General features: G+C 41.7%; 1 protein-coding gene across 1 annotated transcript in view; it reads left to right on the top strand.

Moving 5' to 3' along the window:
• The window catches only part of GNA12 (G protein subunit alpha 12), a 42,844-nt gene that overhangs the window by 5,157 nt on the left and 19,940 nt on the right, over positions 1–17,747 (top strand). The window contains exon 2 of the mRNA XM_084818272.1: positions 13,633–13,848. Coding sequence (XP_084674398.1) covers positions 13,633–13,848 — 216 coding nt within the window. The remainder of the gene's footprint in view (positions 1–13,632; positions 13,849–17,747) is intronic.

The following is a 17,747-nucleotide window of genomic DNA, read 5'->3' as shown; positions in this document are numbered from 1 at the left end:
GAATTGAGGCAAGTTCCATTGAGCAAAGTGGAACTCACTTCTACGTAAATATGCATAGGGTCAGGTTGTCACCTGTCCAGAACTTTGTAGAAGGAAAGGGTGGATGGTAGTTACAGAACAAAATAGTATTTTTCCATCAGATGGGAAATTAATGTTTATGCTGTTTTGATGGTAGAGGTAGAGTAATATTAACAATGTTGGAATGAAACACAATGCAGAGCTCAGGGTTGTTGTTGTTGTTGTTCAGTCGTGTCCGACTCTTCGTGACCCCATGGACCATAGCACGCCAGGCCTTCCTGTCCTGCGCTCTCTCCCGGAGCGTGCTCAAGTTCATATTCATTGCATAGGTGATGCTATCTAGCCATCTCATCCTTCTCCTTTTGCCTTCAGTCTTTCCCAGAATCACGGTCTTTTCCAGAGAGTTTTCTCTTCGCATTAGGTGGCCAAAATATTTGAGCTTCAGCTTCAGGATCTGTCCTTCCAATGAGCACTCAGGGTTGATTTCCTTTAGGATGGACTGATTGGACCTCCTTGCAGTCCAGGGGACTCGTAAGAGTCTTCTCCAGCACCATAGTTCGAAAGCATCAATTCTTCGGCGCTCAGCCTTCCTTATAGTCCAGCTCTCACAGCCATACATTACTACTGGGAAAACCATAGCTTTGATTAGACGGACCTTTGTCGGCAAGGTGATGTCTCTGCTTCTGACTATGCTGTCTAGGTGTGCCATAGCTTTCCTCCCAAGGAGCAAGCGTCTTTTAATTTCATGGCTACAGTCACCGTCTGCGGTGATCTTGGAGCCCAAGAAAGTAAAATCTGTCACTGCTTCCATTTCTTCCCCTTCTATATGCCAGGAAGTGATAGGGCCAGATGCCATGATCTTAGTTTTTTTAATGTTGAGTTTCAAACCAGCTTTTGCACTCTCCTCTTTCACCCTCAACAAGAGGCTCTTGAGATCCTCTTCGCTTTCTGCCATTAGGGTGGTATCGTCTGCATATCGGAGGTTGTTGATAATTCTCCCAGCAATCTTAATTCCGACCTGTGATTCATCCAACCCGGTGTTTCTCATGATGTACTCTGCATATAAGTTAAATAAGCAGGGTGACAATATGCAGCCTTGTCGTACTCCTTTCCCAATTTTGAACCACTCGGTTGTTCCATGTCTGGTTCTTACTGTTGCTTCTTGACCCTCGTACAGGTTTCTCAGGAGACAGGTAAGGTGGTCTGGTACTCCCATCACTTTAAGAATTTGCCACAGTTTGTTGTGATCCACACAATCAAAGGCTTTAGCATAGTCAATGAAGCAGAAATAGACGTTTTTCTGGAATTCTCTTGCTTTCTCCATGATGCAGCGAATGTTGGCGATTTGATCTCTAGTTCCTCTGCCTCTTCGAAAACCCATTTGTACTTCCGGTAGTTCTCGGTTCGCATACTGCTGAAGCCTAGCTTGTAGGATTTTGAGCATCACTTTGCTGGCATGTGAAATGAGCGCAATTGTGCGGTAGTTTGAACACGCTTTGGCGTTGCCCTTCTTTGGACTGGAAATGTAAACTGACCTTTTCCAGTCTTGTGGCCACTGTTGAGTGTTCCAAATGTGTTGGCATATTGAGTGCAGCACTTTAACAGCATCATCTTTTAGGATTTTAAATAGCTCAGCTGGAATACTGTCATCTCTGCCAGCTTTGTTGTTAGTAATGCTTCCTAAGGCCCACTTGACTTCACTCTCTAGGATGTCCGGCTCAAGTTCAGTGACCGCACTATCATGGCTATCAGGGACATTCAGATCTTTCCTGTATAGTTCTTCTGTGTATTCTTTCCACCTCTTCTTAATCTCATCTGCTTCTGTTAGGTCCCTGCCTTCTTTGTCCTTTATCATGCCCGTCTTTGCACAAAACGTTCCCTTGAGATCTCCGATTTTCTTGAAGAGATCTCTAGTCTTTCCCATTCTGTTGTTTTCCTCGATTTCCTTGCATTGTTGATTTAAGAAGGCCTTCTTGTCTCTCCTTGCCATTCTCTGGAACTCTGCATTCAGTTGGATATATCTTCCCCTTTCTCCCTTGCTTTTCGCTTCTCTTCTTTCCTCAGCTACTTGTAAAACCTCATCAGACAGCCACTTTGCTTTCTTGCATTTCTTTTTCTTTGGGATGGATTTAGTTGCTGCCTCCTGAACAATGTTACAGACCTTCGTCCATAGTTCCTCAGGCACTCTGTCTATCAGGTCTAATCCCTTAAATCTATTCCTCACCTCCACTGTATATTCATAAGGGATATGATTTAGGTCATACCTGAATGGTTTAGTGGTTTTCCCTACGTTCTTCAATTTAAACCGAAATTTTGCAACAAGAAGCTCATGATCTGAGCCACAGTCAGCTCCAGGTCTTGTTTTGACTGACTGTATAGAGCTTCTCCATCTTTGGCTGCAAAGGACATAATCAATCTGATTTCGATTTTGACCATCTGGTGATGTCCATGTGTAGAGTCGTCTCTTGTGCTGTTGAAAAAGGGTGTTTGCTATGATCAGCATGTTCTCTTGGCAAAACTCTATTAGCTTTTGTCCTGCTTCATTTTGTGCACCAAGGCCATGCCTGCCTGTTATCCTGGTGATTTCTTGACTTCCTACTTTAGCATTCCAATCCCCCATGATGAAGAGGACATCTTTTTTTGGTGTTAGTTCTAGAAAGTGTTGTAGGTCTTCATAGAACCGATCAATCTCAGCTTCGTCGGCCTCAGTGGTTGGGGCATAGACTTGAATTACTGTGATGTTGAATGGTTTGCCTTGGATTCCTACTGAGATCATTCTATCGTTTTTGAGATTGTACCCCAGTACTGCTTTTCCCACCCTTTTGTTGACTATGAGTGCTACTCCATTTCTTCTAAGGGATTCTTGCTCACAATAGTAGATATGATGGTCACCTGAATTAAATTTGCCCATGCCTGTCCATTTTAGTTGGCTGATTCCCAAGATGTCGATGTTCAGTCTTGCCATCTCATGTTTGACCACCTCCAGCTTACCTTGATTCATTGAGCTGACATTCCAGGTTCCTAAACAATATTGTTCTTTACAGCATCGGATTTTCTTTTCACCACCAGACACATCCACAGCTGAGTGTCCTTTCGGCTTTGGCCCAGCCGCTTCACTCTGGTGCTACTTGGAAATACCCTCTGCTCTTCCCCAGTAGTATATTGGACACCTTCCGACCTGAGGGGCTCATCTTCCGGCGTCATATCTTTTAGCCTTGTGTTACGTTCCATGGGGTTTTCTTGGCAAGAATACTGGAGTGGGTTGCCATTTCCTTCTCCAGTGGACCACATCTTGTCAGAACTCTCCGCCATGACCTGTCCGTCTTGGGTGGCCCTGCACGGCATAGCTTATGGCTTCACTGAGTTACGCAAGCCCCTTCGCCACAACAAGGCAGTGATCCATGAAGGGGAAGATGTTTACATTCAGTTAGTTTTTGAGAGGTTAAGTTGTTATAGATGGAACTTCAAAATAAAATCCATCTCATTTATTTTTTTAAGAAATTTAATTTTTTTAAACCATCAATTTTTATCCACCTGGAAAGTGTCCAGCTTTCAAAATTGTGTTCCTCTATCTGAGCAATTACATTGGATTATAAAATGCATTCATTCAGCAAGGCATTAGTTGTTTTTGGTAAACGGGAGTACTTAATGTCAATTAGTTTGTTATCCTGTTTTACTGAAACTCTTCTGACATCAAGGTGTTGTCTTTTCTCCCTCATATCTTTCTGTTACAGGGCACAGTTACAAAAGGATGAAAGAAAGCCCCTAATCCAAAATTTACTTTCCGTTTCAAACAGGCAGTGGTCTAGGGTTGTTTTTTTTCCCTAGCATTTGTGGGTAAGGCTTCCCAAACATAATTTTTGCTTTGGCTTAAGTAAATATTCATTGGCTAACTATGGTTTTGTTTATTAATCAAGGCTAAGCTTCAGGGTAGTTTTTTAAATGAGAAGCACTAGTATTAGGAGTACACAGGCTTTGTTAGTTCAACATACCCACCTGGTATAGAAAAATATATAAAACATGTATGGTAGGGTTGTCACCTGAGCAACACAACTGACTTGGTCATATTGTAAGGGAAAAACCGGAGGCTGACATTTTAGGATCCCTGGAACTGGATACCTAAGCTCACCTACTTTAAACAGCCTCAGCTTGGCCCTGTGATGTTGTAGGCGAGGTTCCTTTGGGGACTGAGATAGTGTTCACATTCACTCAGATCTACTTAAATTCTACAAATAAGTACTAGAATAAAGACATAAGTTAAATGCATTTATTAAAGAAAGATTAAGTTTAACAAGCACACAAACCTTCCACTCAGCAACAAAGCAAAGATAAGGCATACTCACACATCCTACCTCTCACACTTGTGAACGTAAATACTCGTTCAATCTTGGTGACCTCCTTCCTAATACGTACTCCAAAATCTTTACATCTATTGGTCCACATCATCTCATGCGTCCCATCTCATGACACATTTCCCAGATACCCCCTCCAATCTCTGCTGCATCTTATTTCCCCACAGAAGAGGGGAACTGAGATACTTTGGGGGGTAAACAACTCCTCTTTACTTCTTTTCCTTCAAACCAGTTGCCCTTTGACAACCTTTTACTCATAGCCACCTCATCCTTAGAGAGAGATATGCAACCCCACCTAATAGCGTACATGGTATCAATTAAACCCCTAATCCTGTTACCCCTCTAAACTCTAGCAAGCTCCTAAGATAGCCATCTTCCCTACTTGCCTTGTTGCACCTTAACATTAACCCCTTAAACTCTGAACTCCCCATACCCCATATTGTACCCAAATGTAAATTGCAAGGCCCAAGAAAATCCTTGCAGTATGACTCATGCAGTGAAATTCTGTGTATGTTTGTTTGGAAGTACATACACCTATGTTCAATGGGCCTGACTCCCCAGTAAGTGTGTTGAGCATTGCAGCCTTAATGGATTAAGGGTGCAATCCTATGCATGTTTAGATGGGATAAAAGGCCTACAACTCCCAGCATGTGCTTTGGCAATTTCCATTTTCTAAAGATCTTATGCACATTTCCTCTTGACCACAATCCCACAACCTGCGAACAGGTTGTGTTAATGCTGGCAAGTCACAACTACGTCTTTTCTTGCATAATTTGTCTGCAGTTCTGTCTTTTATTATAGTTTCGATACTATAAGATGTCCACCATCACCATCATCATCATCATCATTATTATTTACATTTCTATATTGCCCCACAGCCGAAGCTCTCTGGGCGGTTTACAGAAGGACATCAACTGATGAGCCATGATTTCCTGCAGCAGTTGCATAAGCCTGATTAGATATTTGATCTTTAGACCAAGTTATATAAATGAGCTTTGAATAAGTATAATCCACACAGCCTCTTGGAACTGCATTATATGTAAAGTAATATGCAAGCATGTCTAAAAAGCATGAAATCTTGATCTGCTTGGGGCCAGTAACCTCTCAGCTATCTTAAGATTTGGGAAGCAAGGGACTTCAAATAACTTTTGGGTTGTCCATATCTAAGAAAAGTTCTGCAAGTTTCTTAAAACTGAACTTCACCTGAACAGATACAGGCAGACTTGAGAACCAGCTACAGGAGGTAACCTGGGGTAATGTTGTGAGTTCCTAGTTCCATTGTGTTTAAGATAGCAAAATTATCTTTTATGCTTGGGCTAAGTCTTTTGAGAAGTGTCCTCTTCATGTAGAGAACCTCAAAAGCTGGTTTGCTTCACTTCCTTGGACTTGTATGTAGATTAATTTCGTGATTAGCTGGTGATTGTTTGACCTTCAGTTGTCATCAGCGTAAGAGCTGAAATCTGGTTGACTTCTTGACAGGTGTATTCCGATATGCTGTAATGTTCTCTGTGAGCTGGGTGTGACACAACAGCACCCCTCCCCCCCCCCCGGTAAATTAAGCCACAGTGGGTTGTCATGTTGTGCAAACCAGGTCACTATCTTATTCCAAGTAGGTGGTCTTGTACTCCTCATCTCAGTTTCTTTATGGGATATAGAGGAAGATATGGCCAGCTGACTATGCTGTGACAGAGGCTAATGCATGCCATCACCATTTAGCAGTAGATGCTGCTTTCTTCCTAGTAAATAACCATTTACCTCTAACTAGTTTTTAGCATTCATAGTTCTAAGTATTTATTTATTTATTTCTATACGGCCCAATAGCCGAAGCTCTCTGTACTTACCAATGTTGAAAAACGATCCTTGAAGACATTCAGTGGACCATGAACTTTTCCAGAACAACAGTTCTCCTTTTATAAAATCTACCCTCCCTTCAGTGGGGGGGCGGGGGTATTACAACGCTTTCTTCCAGTGTTCTTGGGACAGAATTTAGTCTGAAAGATCAATACAGCCCTCAGTTGTCCCTGTGTCTTTCTTTTTAAGGTGCCACATTATATCTTCCAATCTTCTGATATAATGAGGTTGATGTTTTAGTTAAAAGATGAACAAGTTGACATTTCATTTCTTATATTTCTATACCGCTCCATAGCTGAAGCTCTCTGGGCGGTTCACAAAAATTACATTTTTTGCAGACATTTGCAGTCTATAGCTTCCTTACTCAACTACAATTCATATCTTAAGGGAGGATAACCCTTATCTAACACAGATAATCTTCTGGTGCTTCTGTCTTGTTGGTGGCTACCGCAGAGAGCTCTTTCTCAGTAGTAGTCCCTAAATTATGAACCAGTTGCCTAGTGAGGGCCACCATATTCAGGACCTTGATGTTTAAAAGTGGGATTGAAAGAGTTGTTTTTTGGGCAAGTGTGTTTGTTAGCTTTTATTGGATGCTGTATTTGTGTTTTCCACTAGAACAGAGGCCTGGAACCTCTGACTTCAGAGAGCTTAACGCATGCTTTGGGTGCTAAAAATTCTACTTACTTTTGATCTTTTACTAGAGCAGGGAACTACTCTGAGGTTGTTTCTAGCATTAAAATTACAGGTTAAAGTGTGAACACTATAAACTATAACAATTAAAAATAATTTTGTGTGTGATTATTCAATTCCAGTGCACTGTTACATATCGAGTACAGTTCTGAGCATGCATGTTTGGAGCTTTTTCAGTGAGTATCTCAGATCAGTTTGCACCTCCAAGGTTCCACTGTCATTTCTGTGCTTGCATTAAGACAACCCGCTAAGTCTCTTCTAACTTTCATTGGATTTACTTGGAGCCAGAGAATTGTCTTATAGTTTGCAAATATAACTGTAGCTGCAAATACGAAGACCTGGTCATTAAGCAGATTGCTTAAATTCTGGTAGGCTAAATAAAGTACAGTTTCTTTTGTTCCCGTACCTGTCACTTTAGTGCAATATAGAAATCTTGAGCTTTACACTACTCAGCTGGGGATAAATGATGAAATATGTTGTACTATTTAGGATGCTTGGCTTTAATTTCGTATGTGTAAGACTCATAAGGGCCAGAAGCCATGTGCATGGAGCAGGCAACCTAAAAGAGCAAAACAGACAATATTAGCTCATATCCTGGTTTCTCCAGTCTCCTCCCCTCCCACCGAAATGCACCCTTCTCCAAGGTTGAGTTCTTGACCTCAGAGAGCAGCCAATGTGTTTCTTTCTGTGCCGGCTGCAAGGGGGACATGGAGGGGTATCGGAGCTCCGATTCTCTCCTCCAAGGTTGGATTACTGTCTCTGACCTTGGAGCTGGGAATCTGAAGTATCCTGTGGCCCCTCAGATGGTTTCTGGGGGCCATAGGATTGCTCCCTAAGTCCTCTACTGTGCAAGTAGGGTGAAGAATTTCTACTGGTACTCTAAAAATCATAGTAGATCATACATCCTGGGTACTGTGTCATACCCATTAACCAATGAACCCTGGTCCCTGCCCAGCACTAAATATATGGCCTATATGCTCCAGTGTTCCAAATGCCCAGTGCTTTCTACCCATATTCTAGTCTAATGTGATGTATAGTTTTGGTAGAAATAACGTAGCATCTCAACTGATTGGGAAGATATGTAAAAAACAAAGGTAAATTTGTCAGCATATTAAAAGGGGGAACTGGGTGTATATGGAAATATTTGTTGTGTTTATTTGATATTTAGTACCAATGTTGGTGATGTCCTTGTCGCCTGGGAATAAATAACCTGCCATGAGATTATCATGCAGATAGATATTCATGTTTTTAGAGAAAAAGAAGTTTGGACTTAGGATACCAATGTGTTTCGTAGTAAGTTATACTGATGTGATGTATCAAATTTTTGTTTACACATCTTCTGTATTGTGTACATCGTTTTGCAAGGGCATGGCCATAGAAAGCTGCCAACAATACTTTCATTTTAAAAGGTCTGCATACTTTGTTGTTGTTGTTCAGTCGTTCAGTCGTGTCCGACTCTTCGTGACCCCATGGACCATAGCACGCCAGGCCTTCCTGTCCTGCGCTCTCTCCCGGAGCGTGCTCAAGTTCATATTCGTTGCATCCGTGATGCTATCTAGCCATCTCATCCTCTGTCGTCCCCTTCTCCTTTTGCCTTCAGTCTTTCCCAGCATCAGGGTCTTTTCCAGGGAGTTTTCTCTTCGCATTAGGTGGCCAAAATATTTGAGCTTCAGCTTCATTATCTGTCCTTCCAATGAGCACTCAGGGTTGATTTCCTTTAGGATGGACTGATTTGACCTCCTTGCAGTCCAGGGGACTCGTAAGAGTCTTCTCCAGCACCACAGTTCGAAAGCATCAATTCTTCGGCGCTCAGCCTTCCTTATAGTCCAGCTCTCACAGCCATACATTACTACTGGGAAAACCATAGCTTTGATTAGACGGACCTTTGTTGGCAAGGTGATGTCTCTGCTTCTTACTATGCTGTCTAGGTTGGCCATAGCTTTCCTCCCAAGGAGCAAGCGTCTTTTAATTTCATGGCTACAGTCACCGTCTGCGGTGATCTTGGAGCCCAAGAAAGTAAAATCTGTCACTGCTTCCATTTCTTCCCCTTCTATATGCCAGGAAGTGATGGGGCCAGATGCCATGATCTTCGTTTTTTTAATGTTGAGTTTCAAACCAGCTTTTGCACTCTCCTCTTTCACCCTCAACAAGAGGCTCTTGAGATCCTCTTCGCTTTCTGCCATTAGGGTGGTATCGTCTGCATATCGGAGGTTGTTGATAATTCTCCCAGCAATCTTAATTCCGACCTCTGATTCATCCAACCCGGCGTTTCTCATGATGTACTCTGCATATAAGTTAAATAAGCAGGGTGACAATATGCAGCCTTGTCGTACTCCTTTCCCAATTTTGAACCAATCGGTTGTTCCATGTCTGGTTCTTACTGTTGCTTCTTGACCCTCGTACAAGTTTCTCAGGAGACAGGTAAGGTGGTCTGGTACTCCCATCACTTTAAGAATTTGCCACAGTTTGTTGTGATCCACACAATCAAAGGCTTTAGCGTAGTCAGTGAAGCAGAAATAAACGTTTTTCTGGAATTCTCTTGCTTTCTCCATGATGCAGCGAATGTTGGCGATTTGATCTCTAGTTCCTCTGCCTCTTCTAAACCCATTTGTACTTCCGGTAGTTCTCGGTTCGCATACTGCTGAAGCCTAGCTTGTAGGATTTTGAGCATCACTTTGCTGGCATGTGAAATGAGCGCAATTGTGCGGTAGTTTGAACACTCTTTGGCGTTGCCCTTCTTTGGAATTGGAATGTAAACTGACCTTTTCCAGTCTTGCGGCCACTGTTGAGTGTTCCAGATTTGTTGGCATATTGAATGCAGCACTTTACTACCCTTTTATTAATGGGAAGGGCCATAGCTCAGTGTGATAGAGCACCTGCTTTGCCTGCAGAAGGTCCCAGATTCGATCCCTGGGTTCTCCAGGTAGGGTAAAGAAAGAGGGTTCCTACCTGCAACCCTCAAGAGCCACTGCCAGTCAATGTTGATGGTGCTGGGCTGGAGGAACCAAGGGTCTGACTCAGTATAAGGCAGCTTCCTATGATCCTAAGCGTTAGTGGTCACTTATACAAGCACTGGAGATGGGGAGAATGTCCACCACCGCCCACAGCCCTAAGATACTTCTGTGAATGTGAACAGCAATTCTGTACTACATGGAACTTCTAAATTAGCAAATTGACCATACAGGCAAGTTCTAGGTGGTTGCCAGAGTACCAGCAATGGTTACTTTTTGGTCAAGAATGGGACAACAGCTAAGTCTTGAAAACCTGTCATCCCTTATTTGGTGTATTCAGTAGAGAGTTTCAAAACTACTGATGGAGGGGTTGTGCTGTATTTAAATGGTTTTGTAACTCTCATAAGTGCTATTTCTGGTATTTTAATTAATGAAGGAGAAATGTGATGTTGCTATTTGTCTTAAAAGGAAAATGACCACCTGGAAGTTATACTTTTCTTTACCACATCTTGGAAAGCATTTGGGGAGGGGGTGGGACGAAAAATGCAGCCATTCCATGGGAGTGAGCACCACAGAAGAAACGCTTGTAAATTAAGAGAACGGGTATTGTGCGTTCCATGGTTCTGATAGGAAACTATTATGATCTCATTCCTCAGTGCAGAAAATCTTTCAGGCAGGAGCTGCAGCTGTGTGATGCACAGCTGTGTGATTTTTTTTTTAAAAAAAAAACTATATGAAAGCTGCCTGAGTGTAGTGAGACTGCAACTGAATGAGTTAAAAGACCTTTAGAGTCCTGGAGCCTAAGCAGGTGAAAGGTCATAACTGGCTTGTGTGGGCTGGGATGCTACATGCATATTTTCAATCCAGTTTGAGAGGCAACTGGAAAGTGGCAATGGGCACAGCTAGCACAATATGGCAAAAGTGTCAATAGTTTCCTTGTCATTGCTGGTCTATTTTACCACCTCTTGAGTTAAATGCTATTCTGCAAACAGGGCAAAAAGTACAGATGTAATGGAAAATATTGTTCAGTAGTTAGTTTCAATTTGTCTTTATTTCAATAAAGAAGGCTGCTCTGGGAGTGTAAACTTGGAGTTTAATATAATAATGTGATTAACCTTTCACATTTGTAAGATTTTTCATGCTGGTAACCCATTTCATCCAGAATGGAAACTCGCATAAGTGACATTGAATAGAATTTTACAAAATAGCATCAATTTAGAATTGCATTTTGCCTCTGCCGTTCACCTTTTGTTTTTCTCCAGCATGGAAAGTCCCAACTAATGCAGTGAATCCTAACACTGACAGTGGGTGGAAACCAAACAATACATGGGAATGAGAACAGGGTTTTAAGTGTTTGGTTGCAGTTCAGTGAAACAGAATCCTAACTGCATAACCTGGATTCATAGCTTCCTTTTACTAGGTTTAATAATTGTACGCTGTGCTTTGTACTGAAAGCATGCTCTTTGAACAATTTGTCTGAAGGATTACGTTGTATGAAGATGAAGTAATAGGCATTCAAGCTTAGTGTTTACATTAGGGAAGCTATGCTAGAAAGAGCCCAACTTGATAATAGTTACTTGAAGACATTTTTAATTAGCTGCCCTTGTACTGGGGATGGTACAATTCTTCCACCCAACTGAAGCTAACAGCTGTAAATCATTTAGCACAAATCAGTTGGAGTCTTCTGTTAATATGTGGAGATGTGGATCTTTTCCTGCTAAATCTTACATTTGAAACTTATTTTAAATCCTTTATCCTGAGGAAGACAATTACTGAGATACGCTCCTTGATTGTGTGAACAAATTCTGACGTTGATGCTAATTGAGAGGGGGTGATGAAAGAACTCCCGAATAGTCAATACCACATTGTAAAGTTGTAAAAATGGGTAGGACAATGTTTTCTGCTGTGATTCTTATGTGGTTTTAGCAGACATACCTCCATTTTAGAAAATGCCATAATGGACAGAGGTTGCTACTAAGAGTGCTATGATTGGGCTCCCTTTCTCTCTGCTTACCAAGAGCAGGAAAGCTGGGGGAGAGCAAAAAAATAATAATGCATATAAAACCTGGATAAAAGTCCAGTCATTAAAAGAAATATGCTTAGTTAAAACCTTATAGTCAACTCTGTTTATTCAAACTTGCTTTGCACTTAAAACTATGGGTGTTTGAAATCTGAATAAGTGTGCTTAATTAAAGCCTCTACAGATAGAAGGAAGCTGAACAGTAGATGTTAACTGATTGTACCAACAGAAATTGTAAGTACTGTTCTCACGAGTGAAAGCATTAACTGCAGGTGCCATGTCTGAGTTCATACTGGAAGTACTATTTTTAAAGATTTCAAAATATGACAATAAACTTAACAGCTTTCATCTTAAATGTTTAAACCTTGTTTTTAAAAATATTTTGTATTGCACTCCTACACAGTGTGGAAGCATTTTGCAGTTTGCAACAGTAGGGGTCAATGAACTTTTTCATAGAAATAGCCTCCCATTTCAACAAACTCTCTGAAGCTATCATGGCCTGTCGTATATTACGGTGACAGAACTGCCGAGTCAGTCTTTGCTGGGGGATACCAAACTAGGAAGCTTTGTGAAGGCTTCCATATATAACATTGTTCATTCATATCCCATACAGATTGTCCTAGTGTTTCTCACCAGTTCTGCAGCAACTATTGCTTTGATGGCTTGGTCTACTGTGAACAGAAATATATTGGGCATTGGGTACCATTTGATCCAAATTGTATTAGGGTTAGAATTTGACTGGTGAAAAAGAAAAGCTTAGTCAAATGACTAGTCAAATAAGAAGGAAGTAATTAGTATTGACAACAATAAAAAAACCCAGAATCACAAAACTGCTGTAGAATACTCCAGTCTTTTCCTGAAGGTTGCCAGAGCACCATGGAGGCATCTACTCCCCACGACAAAAGCTAAGGACTTAGTGGCACTCCTGACTTCCAAGTACTTGTAATCTCTGTTGCATTGCTATCTCCCCCCCCCCCGCCCAAATGCTGGCATCTAATGTAATGTGCCCTGTAAGCATGTGCAGAGTTCCTCCTGCTCAGAAAAGCTAGCAACTGAAAAATGACCAATAGGAGAAGCTAGGACATGTAGACAAATTGGGGAGGGAGAGGATTTTGTGGGGCAGAGGTGTAGTCAGGGTGTGCTTGTTCTTAAATGAGGAGATATGCAGGTATAACCTTGCAGAACTGGGGGCAAGGGGGCATCACATTTACCATTGTATCAGATGATCCTAAGAGACAGTTAAAAAGATTTCATAGAATATTTTACCACAGTCAAATAATGAGTGGACTATTTTTTTTCTGGCATTTCATTCCTAAATTATGTATTAAAAAAAAGGTAAAGGTGTCCCCAACCAGTCGTGTCCGACTCTAGGGTGTGGTGCTCATCTCCATTTCTAAGCCGAAGAGCCAGCGCTGTCCGAAGACGCTTCCGTGGTCATGTGGCCGGCATGACTGAACACCGAGGTGCACAGAATGCTGTTACCTTTCCCGCTGAAGCGGTACCTATTTATCTACTTGCAATTTCTTCCTTTCAAACTGCTAGGTTGGCAGAAGCTGGGACTGAAGACGGGAGCTCACTCTGTCACGCAGCACTCGGGTCTCGAACTGCTGTCCTGCTGACCTTCCGGTCTGCAGTTCAGCATCTTAACCACTAAGCCACCGCGGCCCAAATTATGTATAGTTATTTCTTTGAATGTATCATTTCTATTTTATTTTTTTGTATCACTAAGTGTGTTTTCCTTATTCTGTAGGGTTGCAGGGTTCTAGTTGATGCACGGGACAAACTAGGCATCCCTTGGCAGTACACGGAGAATGAGAAGCATGGAATGTTTCTAATGGCCTTTGAAAACAAAGCTGGGATACCCGTTGAGCCATCTATGTTCCAGTTGTATGTACCTGCCCTGACTGGTCTGTGGAAGGATTCTGGGATCAAAGAGGCTTTTGGCCGTCGAAGTGAATATCAGCTGGTGAGTAAATGGTGTGTTGAGCAAGTCTCTCCACAGTAATCTGAATGCTCCTTCAGTTTAAGAGCAGTCTTCTAAAATAACGTTCTGTTCACCATCCAAGAAAGCAGCTGAAGTTATATAAATTCTGATATAGGTAGTAGTTGACAATAATTTGAAACAGAGTTTCAAAACCTGTATTCAGTAAGAAATGAGACTACAAGAAGCAATGTAGTTATGAGATGCACATCTTCCTGACAGGAAAACTAGTTTGGTCCTCGGTTGGCTTCCTTGCAATTTCTTCTAGTTCTCTCTGACCGAACTTGATATTTTGATTGCATTATTTTATTTTCATCCTTTTACAGTTCTTAGTTTCTTAGCATATGCTAACTATATTAAAATGCACTAACCAGCTCCCCCTAAAACGCACTAACCAGCTTCCTCCCAACTGTGGCTCCTGGTAAGTCCCACTGTCTCTTTTATGCAAACAAGTCTTTGTATGACAAAAGCTTCATTGTGTATGTCAGTTACGTTGTCAGGTCTCTGTCCTTTTTCGGGCGGGCGGGGGGAGCAGGGGTGGTTAGCTACAGAATAAGAATTCTTTTGTAATCAGTATGAGACTCTCCAGCCCCCATATTTTTCTGTCTATGTATTTGAAAGGAATATATTGCTTTCTAAAGAGATCATATATAAGACCTACTTTGGGGGACTGCTTCTGTGTCAACCCAAACTGTAGAGAGACCACTTGATAGGCGGACTATGCATGGTATTTTGAGTGGGATGCTTGCTTTCCCATATTGTTGCAGAATAATCTTGTAAGACATAGCACAGTGATTCTTCTGGGCTATACAGCACCCAGGATGATATACGGATCTTGGTGTGGGGGGCAGATTCAGAACTTTTGGAAACAGAGGCGTTCAGGATTTTAGGAAGTCTTTTCTCCCCTTTTGTAATGGCTTCTGACAGCCAGCAGAGGAGAGTTGTTGTAAACTGTTCACCCCACCCTGAAGAACAAATCCCAGATCCATGATTTATCTCCCAGCCCTTAAAGTGGCACACAACAAAAAGGAAGCAAACAAGAATGCCCCTGCCTCATAATACTACAACCCAGCATCATCCCATGAAACTGATTGGTGGGAGATTCAGGACAGATAAAAGGAAGAACTTCACGCAGTACTTCTTCACACTTTAAATTATGGAATTCACTTCCACAAGATGTAGGGATGGCCACCAATTTGGATGGCTTTAAAAAGGGATTGGACAAATTCATGAAGGATAAGGCTATCAATGGCTACTAGTCCTGATGGCTATTTGTGACCTCCAGTATCAGAGGCAGTATACCTATGTACACCAGTTGCTGGGGAACATGGGCGGGAGGGTGCCGTTGCGCTTGTGCCCGGCTTGTGGGTTCCTGGTTGACAGCTGGTTGTCCACTGTGTGAACAGAATGCTGGACTAGATGCACCCTTGGTCTAACCCAGCATGGCTCTTAAGTTCCTATGCTTGGGCAAAGATCAACAGAAATAATATCCCATCCATTTACAATGAGACCAAGTATGTGTGATCAGCTTCCAGAAAGAAAACTCCCATCAGCCCCAGCCAGCATGACCAATGGTCAAGAATGTTGGGAGTTGGAAGTCCAAAACATCAAGAGGGTACCAGGTTGGGGAAGGCTGTACTAAGGAGTTTACTGAAGGCCATCAAACACAAGGGTCTTTTTTAATGTGTGCCTGAGATCTGTGTATCATATGCATATAACAAATATACCTATAAATGAGAATAAAATTGTGTAGTCTTGTGTGCTTTTTTGTCTTAATGTTTTACTTGTTGCTTGGCAGGCATTCAGTGATCTTGCCTACTTGGTGGGCACTAGTAAATTTAAGGGTTAAGAACCACTGACTTTGCACTTCATACATATTCAGTAGTCTTTACAACAGCCCTGTAAGGTATTTTGGTGGTATCCCCATAGTGCAGTTAGATGACTACGGTAGCAGCTTGCCTAAGGCCTTCTACTCCGAAATGGGATTTGAACCAGACGTTTCCCAGATCACACTTATTCATTGCACTATACCAGCTCTTGAGATGACTCTTATAGATCCAGTTCAAAAAATATTTCACTATTCTACACCCAAGAGAACAGGGAACCTGATCTCTGTATGAACCTGTCTAATAATTAAGATTTCATTAGAAGCCCTTTCACAAATGCTTCCATCATTGGAGGCGAGGTAGGTGGAAACTGAAGAAGAGACACTTTCAGTGGTGGTCCCCAGTCTGTGGAATGCCTTCTACAGAGAGACTTGCCTAGTGCCATTGTTAAGTTTTAGGTATATTTTTCCTTGTGGAAATATGAGATGGCATATCAACTACACAATTTGATCATGTATCTTAATGTCATAAAGTTCTTTAAATTGCTAAAAAAACAAACAAACCGGTAATTGTAAAAGCTGCTTATTTTGTAATATTAGATATTTTATCTTCTGTTATGGCTCAAAACTGCATTGATGCAGACTGGATAAAACGGTTCAAAGATGCAGTTTGGCCAGCTCATAAGAGGCTATCAGTGGTTACTAGTCCTGATGGTTACATGCTACCTCCAGTATCAGAGGCAATATACCTCTTTGTCTAGTTGCTGAGGAACATGAATGGGAGGGTGCTATTGCACTCAAGTCCTACTTGTGCATCCCACAGGCAGCTAGTCGGCTAGTGTGTAAAGAGAATAATACTGGTCTGGATGGTCCCCTGATCTGATTCAGCATGGCACTTCTTAGGTTCTTAATGCATTCTCTTTACATTTTTAATGCAGTAGTTAGTGCAGGGCAAATATTTATTGCAGAATCTTGAAAACTTGGAAATTCCAACTTTTGTTGGGAAGGGATGACACAACGTTTATCTCAGATACCACTTTACTGTGTACTTGACTATGGCATACATAAGGCTGGAAAGGTTAGTCTTGAATACAGCGTGGCAAGTCAACAGTTTGAAGTCTATTTACTGTATACAGCTGTAATGAAATCTGTTCTGCATTTGGGCTGATAGTTGCTCCATATGTATGATCTGGGACAATGTAGAGTAATGGTACCAACATAACACAGGATGCTGGATTAGATAGACCTTTGGGTCAGATCTAGCAGGGCTGCTGCGCTTAACTTAAGACAGCAAAATAAATTGAACTATTTTGTGGCTTAGCCTGTGTGCCAAAATGTAAACTTCAGTTTGAATGTCTTTGTATAGCTTCAGAAATAAGAAACTTAGGATGCAATCCCGTACTCACTCACTTGGGACTAAGTCCCATTGAACTCAATAGGGTTTAATTCAAAGTAGACTTGTCTAGATCGCATTGTTAAAATTGTTTGCAGTGGTATCTGCAGATGACCTAAACTGCAGACATACATTGAATGAGCTGCAGGTATTGAATTACTTATTAGGTGTTGCTTACTCCTTACCAGCATAAGTGAATGGTTGAAAGAGGTAATATGTTCCTGGGTTCATATATTCAGGAAAAAAACATCAGTGACCCATGGCTTCCATATGTCAGGGCTATCTGTTCATCACCCTGTCACAAATAGAGCCCCAAGAATGTTCTGCAGCAATTAAAGCTCAAAGATGATGCGTAACAGACTATAGTTTTCTGATGGTTGATACAACTTTGTCTAGCGATTTCCAGCAAGTACATATACATCAATAATGATCTTGGCCATCCATGCAGATGGTCAAGGAGGCTATTTACATTGTCAGACAGGGCCACCTAGGGTGTCTACCATCAGTAGAGATGCTCTAACCCTTTCAAAATAGTAATGGTTTAATTATCCCATGGCTAGTTCATATACCCCAGCTTCAGGCTTTCAGGAGTCTCCAGACGGCCATAGCTAGTGCATTTTCTCCAACTTTGAGCTAGTTGGGAAGGAAAGTTGTATTACTCTGAGA

This window comes from Heloderma suspectum, chromosome 12, assembly GCF_057233095.1.
Source record: "Heloderma suspectum isolate Gila_16-S chromosome 12, 16-S_ref, whole genome shotgun sequence".
Taxonomy (NCBI): Eukaryota; Metazoa; Chordata; class Lepidosauria; order Squamata; family Helodermatidae; genus Heloderma; species Heloderma suspectum.
This window is presented reverse-complemented; position numbering and strand designations above follow the sequence as displayed.